The sequence below is a fragment of the Lolium perenne genome, chromosome 7 (assembly GCF_019359855.2).
Source record: "Lolium perenne isolate Kyuss_39 chromosome 7, Kyuss_2.0, whole genome shotgun sequence".
In the NCBI taxonomy this organism is placed as follows: domain Eukaryota; kingdom Viridiplantae; phylum Streptophyta; class Magnoliopsida; order Poales; family Poaceae; genus Lolium; species Lolium perenne.
In genome coordinates this window covers 252,332,098-252,341,709 of record NC_067250.2, presented here as the reverse complement: position 1 = coordinate 252,341,709, position 9,612 = coordinate 252,332,098, and the positions used below count along the sequence as shown (strand labels likewise).

General features: G+C 47.3%; 1 protein-coding gene across 1 annotated transcript; it reads right to left on the bottom strand.

Moving 5' to 3' along the window:
• Window positions 1-257: 257 nt before the first annotated feature.
• On the bottom strand, window positions 258-5,022 carry LOC127313335 (probable LRR receptor-like serine/threonine-protein kinase At1g14390). Its single transcript, XM_051343870.2, has 7 exons — window positions 3,581-5,022; window positions 2,961-3,094; window positions 1,549-1,792; window positions 1,250-1,458; window positions 1,127-1,176; window positions 803-923; window positions 258-680 (listed from the first exon to the last, which is right to left on the bottom strand). Exons 1-7 carry the CDS (start codon window positions 4,857-4,859, stop codon window positions 435-437), a joined length of 2,283 nt encoding a protein of 760 aa, XP_051199830.1. The 5' UTR covers window positions 4,860-5,022; the 3' UTR covers window positions 258-434.
• Window positions 5,023-9,612: the final 4,590 nt, after the last annotated feature.

Here is a 9,612-nt window from a genome sequence, read left to right as displayed (position 1 = left end):
TGGTGATCATTGTGGTTTAGTGTTGGAAACTATTTCGAAGTTTCTACCTGTGATTATGTACTCTTTATCTGTTGATGGTTGGACTGTGTTTAAGAGGATTCATGGTTTAGCTTTGCTTCATGATGTTTTGTTCTAGGATTATTTTTATTTGCTTTTGCGTTCCGTTGCAGTTTAATTGCCACCAATATTTACGATATAATATCAGACAAAACTTTAGACAGCATCTTCCTTTGGCAGAGCTGCTAGTTATATTCCAATGTCAGGATAAGCTGGGCTTATATATCTGGAGTTGACGACGATGACAAAAAATAGAACACTTCTATATACGGGGAAGAACAAGCAACATTTGCTTATGTTTTCTACAGCAAGGGCCAGCCATAGAACACCATGAAGGTGCATCGATAAAATAAAAATAAAGCATTGCACCCTTCAGTTCACGACTGTGATTTTACGCTCAAGCTTAAGCTCTCGCTGCTCGCCCACCCGTCCTGGACCTGCATGGAGTACTGCAGGTTCCAAAGGACGTCGTCAATGGAAGGCCGGTCGCTGGGGTCAGTAGCCGTGCAATTGAGGGCTATCTCGGTCACTTTACTCAGAGAGTCCACCGCAAATGTGCCACGGATCGTCAGGTCGGCCATGTCTTTCAGCAATTCTGGGTCTTCAGCCAGGGCCTCGCTTAACTGCGGATCGAATGTGGGGTGCAAATTTAGAATCATCATAATGATACGTCAAGAAGTATAACGTTCCAACAAGAATTCTGAGGATCTTAGAACGTGATGTGAATATGAAGCTTCAGATTCACCTGAGCTTTTAGGGATTCCAGGTCTCTCCGGGATTCTGTTGATTTGCCTGTGATCACTTCCAAAAGAATTAGTCCGAACTGGTATATGTCGTCCTTGTCCCCTTTTTCTGTAGGTTGAGCACTGCAAGCAGAAAAAATAGTAATATTTCAATCTGCAACTTGAGCAGCTTAATCAGATCCCAAACATTTTTAATGTTTAGGTTGTATCTTGAGTTCCAAACCTAATCATTAGGTTCATGTCTGTTATCTGTTCATAATTAGTAGCTGCCCTAGTTCCAATTTATTAAGTGTAGATGTCATTTTCTTTCAGCAAGGACACCATACCTGCCGTGGTCGTTTTCTTCCTGGACAATGAAAGGGTTTTCTGAGCATATCTGCAAGATAAAAACGGTTACAACTTATCTGTCAGTTATGGACTGAGGAACTTGACCAGTATTTTGAACTTACCTTGCCATTCTTGCTGATCGATATCATCGGGAGACTGAAGTCACTAATTTTCGAAGTGAGGGTCTTGTCCAGCAGAATATTTTCGATGTTGATATCATTCTGTACAACGTCTGGGGCAGTCACGTTGTGCAAGAACTGGATCCCTCTCGCAATACCAATGGTAGCGGAAACCCGCTGTGGCCATTTCAGCATTTCGCGCTTCCTCCATTCTGAAGCCCGGTCAAAAGAATAAGGTCAGATACTTGAAGAAATTTAGTTATGAAGGTAATAGTACACATGATGTCTCCAAATGTAATTACCGGTAAGATGGCTTCTAAGAGATCCATTTGTTATGCATTCAGAGATGAGGTATACCGAGCTAGCAATAGTAGGATTTTCCTCATCATTGACAATACAATGACCAATGATGCTAACCAAATGGCGATGGCGGAATTTAGAAATTATCTCCATGTACTGCGACAGGCTCTGGGGAGAATACTTTGGCTTTAGTCTGAGACATCTCACCAGGACTCTAGAACCATCTTGAAGCTGGCCGTTGTAAAGCTGTAAGCGGGAAGGAGAATGGGGGCATGATTAAATGATAACATTAGTCATAACAAAACTTTCTAGCAGAAATCTATACTGAAAGTACAGCCATGGTTGACAACTGCTAGGGAGATATTAGGTACATTACTCAAAAGAGAATGAACAAAAACATCCATGAATCACTAAAGTGGTGAGTTCAGTTCATTGAAAAAGGCGGTGGTACACATTAGCATAGTGTATAGTATGAACACATATAATAAATCAACTGTTGGTCTAAAAAGATTCAACTTTTGATTTTTGGCTGAATTATAATTAGAGTTTGACAAAGTCTACAAAATATAAAGGAATTTTTTTAATCATAATAATAATGACCCAAATTGCTAGCATTCTAATTATCAAATACTCTTAGTGAAGAAATGAAATTTCTCCATGTGTCAAGTAATTAGGGGTATGAAAATCCACGTTTGCCAGGTTGTTAAGACCACAATAATAGTCTTTTTTCTTACAAGCAGCGCCTTTGTCTATCAAATGTATTGAAAGAGTTAAACCAAATAGGACTAACATAATTACATGAAAGGACAATAATTGTCAGCCCACTGTTGTCCTCTACTCTGAGTGCAGATGCTTTAGTGGACCATTAGGCAAGATCCCATCTGAACAGTAGCCGCAAAGAGAAATGTGCAGGGCCGATTAGGAAAACACAAATTTAGCTCTGGTGTAATGTTGCTTGGCATTTAAAAAAAAAACTAAGCACACATTTTTGTGTTTCAAAAAATTCTGAATTTTTTCACAAGTACATGCCGATTCTTATGATGTGCATGTAAATTTAAATAAAAGGTGTGTTCTCTGCGGATACACAAAAAAATACAAATGTGTGGATCTACATATTTTATATTATAGATCCACTTTTTTTTGTAGCCCACAAATGAAATTATTTATTTTTGATAATTTCCAGATATGTAGATCACATCTTCATGTTCATGTGGAGTTTTTTTTTCGAAACTTAGAAACTTGATTTTCTATTTTTTTTTTAAATACAACCACCGCACTCCAGAGCAATGAGGCTATCTGCTGTATATGAAACTTGTGAAGTGCACAAAGATTCCACCAGGGGAGTAAACCATTGTACTTATATTTCTCCTTCGACCATGAAGACAAAAAGGGTTACGTTAGTGCATCCTCATACCTGTGTAAGGGGACTATTCTTGATCAAGTTGGGTGAAGCAAAGTTGTCTGTTACTTCTTGGAGCTCCTCCATCGTATAAGCACGATAGGCTGGCACTTCCAGTGTATTTACCCTTGCAGCCTGTGATGCATGCCCTGTGAAAATTCAGATCATGTTAGGCATATTAACCTGCAAACTGTTAACTGATCAGTGAGTCATTGCTCGTTGTTTTCTTTCCACTGTTTGGTTGATTGACTTTGCAGCTTTACTTTCTTAAAGTCTTCTGTGAAGTAAGAAATAATGGTGCATCCCATGTTCTACAACTCAGTCTAAGTTAAGATCCGCAGTATTTTGACTTAAGTGGGTAGACTTTATTCAAACAATAGAATACGCAAGATGAAATTAAAGCAACCAGTCTTTACAACTGCTGCTACTCCCATTCCCCAATGCCCATTTGAACCATAAATCATAGATTACTCATTCATTTCTAAAATGCCCAAAATCTTGTTAGTTTTTAAAATGAACTACTCCGTAGTAAAAAGGGTAAGAACATGGTGGTACAGATTAACTCAGTGGAGCACACAATGAGAGATGAAATGAAGCAATCCATGTGTAAACTCATGGCGATTTTGTTGTCTTACTCTTATCGGCAGTCGTAGCAATCTTGTGCTGGGCCACCTTAGCTGGAGATTTCCCGTCGTCGGCCTTCTTCGCCGGCATCACCAACGGCGACTTGGGCAGGTACATGACCTCGGGGTGCTGGTGCCGGTGCCGCCTCCTGGCCCTCCTCAGCACCACCACCAACACCAGCGCGACGAGCAGCGCGCCTCCCACGACGGCGCCGACAATGCCAAGAACCACCCCCACGCCACGGCCCTTACCCCCGCCGCCCCGCCCAGCACCGCCACCGCTCCCCTGCGTCGGCGGCAGCGACGCGGCAATCGCCGCGGGGCTGCAGTACGCGCTGGGGCGCTGCTGCGCGGCGTCGGCGAAGCAGTTCCCGGCGACGAGCACGGCGCGCGACCTGAGGCACGCGGGGCGCGGCCCGACGAGCAGGTTGGCGGAGAGGTCGACGAAGTCGAGCGCGGCCGCGCACGCCGTGGTGGGGGGGAGCTGGCCGGAGAGCTGGTTGTTAGAGAGGTCGAGGTGGCGCAGCGCGGGGAGCGCGAAGACGGCGGGGGGGATCCAGCCGGCGAGCCGGTTGCGGGAGGCGTCGAGGAAGCGGAGGTGGGCGAGTGAGGCGATGGACGTGGGGATCTTGCCGGTGAAGTTGTTGTTGGCGAGGATGAGGGTGGAGAGCGAGGCGGGGACCTCCGGGAAGGCGCCGTCGAGCCGGTTGGAGCCGAGGTCGAGCTCGGCGAGGGAGGCGAGCGGGGAGAGGGGCGGCACGGTGCCGTTGAGCCAGTTGCGGGAGAGGACGAGGGTTTGGAGGGAGTGCATGCGGGCGAGGTGGGGAGGGACGGCGCCGTAGAGGTAGTTGGCGGTGAGGTTGAGGGAGCGGAGGGAGGCGAGGCGGAGGAGCTTGGCGCCCGGGAGCGGGCCCCAGACGCCGAGCGCGACGAGGGAGAGGGCGGAGAGGGATGGGAGGCGGGTGAGCGTGGTGAAGAGCGCGTCGGCGGAGAAGGTGGAGGGGAGTGCGCCGCGCCATTTCGGGTCGGGCTGGCGGTCGCCGAGGATGGAGAGGGATGTGACGTGGCCGCCGGAGCAGGTGATGGTGAGGGACGGCGTGGGGCGGAGAGCGCAGAGGTCGGGGGATGTGGTGAGCGGGGCGAGCGCCGGCGGGGCGAACAGCAGGCGGCGCACGCGGTAGAGCGCCTTGGCCTCGGAGGAGGCGAGGGGTTGCGCGGTGGCCGGGGTGGAAATGCAGGGGAGGAGGAGGAGCAGGGCGAGAAGCGGAGCTAGGTGTTTGGGAGACGCCATTGGCACTTTGGCGGTGGAGTGGAGCGGCGGTGGCCGACGAGCGAGCGTGGCGCCGGAGCTTGGAGAGGGCGGGAGGGTCTAGGTGGGCATGGCCAGGCTAGCGGACGTGGAAGGGGAGTGCGATGTATGGAGCGCGAGTGCGTGCCAGCCAACCTGAACTTGCGACGCGACACGCTACTAGTACTGCAGCGGCTGCAGTGGCCAGCGTTGCTGGGACTGACGGGCGGGGTTGACCGGTGTGGGCGCACTGTGTCAGAAGGCCGACGGGATGAGAGCGTGTCGTGGCGGTCGGGTTACCGTCTAGCACGTGGCGGGGCGGTGGTACGGCGGTGTCTACGCCATGTGGCCGCGGGCCGTGGCAGGCTCGATCGGACGCGAGGTATGTGTGCGTCTGTGTCACTGGCGATCTCCAAATTTCTGTCCTCTGCTACTCTGTACTTTGAATACCTATAGTAATCTCTGTCTAAATCGAATTCCGACTTGTTTTTCCCGGAGCACTACAATAAGTTATAAATTGCTACTTTCACAAAAAAATTTATAATTGAACATATTAATTACGTCTGCAAGGACGCACTATCCTAACAATGTCACGGATACATACACCCAAATGAAAAAAGATGCTAACCAAAAGAGAGATAAAATTACTACAGTGTCGCAATTAAACAACACCACAAACACCACCAAAACAATACTACCTAAAGTCCTTTTCATTGGTGTTTAATTTCTGGGAGGCAGAAAACCTTCTTTTCGTATTTTATTTTATCAGGGCTTTTTAGATCGCTAAAAATCGAGGAAAAAAATACCTGATCAGTTTTCCATCCGGACAAGGACCCTGAGCGAGCCACAAGGGCCAAACGGCACCAGGTGGCGCGCCCTACAAGTCTGGGCGTGCCACCTAGGTGCGTTTGCACCTCGGGCATAGTCTTGGCCCCCATTTTATATCGGAAACTCCTTTTGACCCAAAAACCTAAGCTATATTTTTTCCTGAATTTATTGAGGCGGCGGCGCAGGCGAAAGTCCTCTCCTACTCCGGGATAGGGATCCTGCTGCACCGGTGCCTCCGGTGAAGGGGAAATCGACGCCATCGACATCCGCACTCCTCCTTGGCTTGGGAGGCGACATCTCTATCAACATCTCCATCAGCACCACCATGTCGATCTACGAGATCGATGTCATCTCCCTCATAGTTGGTTTATTGAACCCTGGATATTGTTTTTAGTGCTATTGCATGTTCGTGATTGGTACTTTGTCATTATTGGTGAAGAGATTATATATTTAGATTGTGTTCTAATCATTATGCCTCTGGTCCATATCATGTTTGACACTTGTGAGTAATTCCCCACGCTCCTGGGGGCATAGGATGATCTGGCTATGATTCGATACGATGTGCAATAAGTATTTGATCAAGTTTTCTATTTTTTATGTTGTTCTATGATGATTTTATGTGAACGTCAACTGCATATTACTTCACCTATACGGGCTCATAGGGCTGCACTTTAATGTAATGCATTAGTGTTGGAAGAGACGGACTGACAGAAACTGTTTACCAATACTATGGGTTGTATTAGAGGGGTTTAAGTCGGGGACAAATGATCATATGGCTATGGTGGGAAATTCATGTCTTAATAATTTCTATACTCACACATAAAAATGGCTCTAGGACCCATTATAAGGGGTGTGTTTGTACATATTTATGGGTGCACCTAACTTAGGCCCCGCCCCTAATTGAATAAAGCTTAACAAAATATTTACCATGTTGTTTAGAATTCAGATGCTAGTAAATCCATGCCGTCCTCGGAAACTTTAGTATCATATAAGCACACACTTGAGCTTGTCCTCTTGCTGCATAGAAGATTGGGCTTTTCTCTCATCGAGAGCATTTACTTATTTGCTATTTACTTTCTGCACTTTATTTTTATTGCAAACTATACACCCAAAAACACCAAAACTGCTAATTTATTATTACTGCTTTCTTGTCAATTTTTCTAACCAATACCTTCAACTTCTCATGGTTCGACAACCTTTCTTACTGAAAAGTACTACAATTGATCGCATGCACTTGGGAGCCATCAGTGTTCCATGTCACATATCCGCACGAGAGGAGACAAGCATTACCTCCTCCGCCGGCAACGGCCAGGCTTTGCTTGGCCAAAGCCCTGATGGTGGTGGGGGAGGGGGTGGAGAGGTGGTGGGAGGCTCGGACGATGGCTAGGGTTTTCCCCTCCTATCGCCTCAAGGAGACGAGAGGAGGCGTTCGCCACTCTAACTGATATATTGGCGCACATGTCATATTAAATCTTACAATTGGAGGGGAAGAGGTGGTGGGCACTGGCTTGTGGGGCACAAATGTCAACATGAGGATTAAAAGGAGAGAGGATCTAGGTTGTGTCGCGTGGTTTCAAACCTTGAACCTATCAGTCAATGGTGTGGCTCACTAGCCACTATGATGATATGATGTTTTTGTTCAAGTAGGGGACTTTGCCCATATGATGCGACCACGAGAAGATGGCCTCGGTGCATCGCAGGAGGTAGGACACGGCTGGAGGTGAGCTTGGCAGGGCAACGGATTTGGGGGCGGTGGAGGTGAAGGGCCGAACCCATGCTCTTTGGCAGCTGGTACCTATCGAGGAGGAGCACCGAGGAAGCGGGGGGTGAGGTGCGCACGCCCATCCCAAGGTCGATGCCGTCTCGACCCATCCCAGAAACCAGTAGAGAAGCTAACCCCTCCCCCAAGTTTGGTTGAGACCCGGGGTCTCATCTACATGCCCCCATCCCCCAAGGTCACCTTCTTCCTCCTCACGTCCCCCACCCAAGCTCTGCCTTCTGTATGCCCCACCCTTGAGGTCGTCAGCGCCCTCCTAAGATGCCTACATACCCTAAATCCTCTTCCTCGCTAGAGCTCTTGGTCCTCCCCCATCCACCTCGCCCCTCACCGAAGGTGAGCTCGTTGGCCATGGCTTCAAATCCTGTTTGCCCCGTCGGTCGTTATTAGAGAGGAGGGGGAATATAGATATGCCATTTGGGTCCAACTTCCACCTCAACATCTGACAGTTTTGACTATGGTATGTGTACTGGGCGGTGGGCCCCTCTAGTCTCGGCCATGATCGCTGGTTTTCTGGTGCACCAAATTGATTTAGATCGAGATTAGCATGTTCAAGATACAAAACAAAGGGATTTAAAGTTTAGGGTACATTTCGCAGACCCTCTACGCAATTTAGCGTTTAAAATGGACATTTCCCGAATTGAAGCTGACTACATGGTCTGGCACACGCATGCCACCGGAGCATGTAGCCACGTTAGCTGATGCGGGTCGGGGCTAGGCGCCAGGGGCGTGCGGGGCGCAAGGTGAGGGCAGGTGAGAAGCAGGTCCTTGCCGTGTATCGGGTCGAGTGCGGTGCTTGTCCCTAGCCCTGGGTACCGGTACCAGTATGTCGTGGCGCGTCCTTCAGCTCCTCCTGACACGGTGCAAAATTTGTTTTCTTCTCCATAAATTCAACTGCTGCACCGTAAAGGGCCAGCTTCCAATCTCAGTTGATCCACGCAGAATCGCTTCCAATCTCAGTTGATCCACGCAGAATCGCTTCCAATCTCAGTTGATCCACGCAGAATCGCAGATGCAATGCATTTTTTTTTTGATGGACTTCTTTTACATTAAAAAAGTAAGGCAAAAAAACCTTGAGAACAAACATGTGGTTGTACGTTAGTAGGGCAGTGGCATCCCGGAGGTGGCAATTTGGCTCATAGGAGCAAATGCTCTCATTATATAAAATAATTAAAAAACAATTTTAAAAATGTTAGAAAATTCTGATATAAATTTGTTGGTGTACATCGTGACATTCTATGTTAGTGCACAAATTTTTGTGGAGAAACAACATTTTATATGGCGTGTACAAAAAAGACAAAAAAAATATCCTGTACGTAGTTGTGTTATAGCATCAAAACTTGTCTTTTTTTACAAGAGCCACAATTGTTTTTTGTTTTTTTGAAAACTTATGTACAAACATAAAATATGTAGGTACATGGAAAATTTTATTTTACAATTTTTTGCCACTTCAAAATATTGATTCACACAACGAGAGCAAATGCTCCTATGAGCCAAAGTGAATATCCCGTGGCATCCCGGCCTACTAAAATTTAAAATCCTAGGTTTAATATTTTGTTGTCTCATTAAAAATGTGAAATATTTTCCAGTGGGAGACGAGGTTCCTGTCGACAGCAAGGTGCACCTGGTGACTTTGTCAATCTCAAAACCCGTCGATCAGTTTCTTAGACTCAATTTCTCAGAGGTGTTTAAAGGGGTAGGGTGTGCGTGCGCATAGGGGTGAATGTACGTATATGCGAGCGTATGTCCGTACAGTGTTTTGATTTTTTTTGTTATTTTTATTAATTAACTCTGAAGATAGTTTGTTGAAGCCTTAATTAGCTATAAACAGACCCAAAACCACTACAGATTTACCAACGATGTCATGGAACGTGATTGTGTTGGGCATCACCGACCGACCTAGCCACCCACACAAAGCGCAAACACACCCGTCAAATTGAATGACCATAGTCGAGGTCGCCATGGAGCGTCATAGTCGACCACCACCGACAGAGCCTTAGAGCATTCCCGCTCGTTGGCTCTCTTCACGCCCAAATCCGGCGAAATTTTCGTCCGGATTGGAGAAAACTTGGCCTGGGGGGCAGTATATTTCCAGTCGTGTGCTCCCCAAGCGGCGTTTCTCGGGGAAAAAGAGGATGGCCCGGGGAGTCC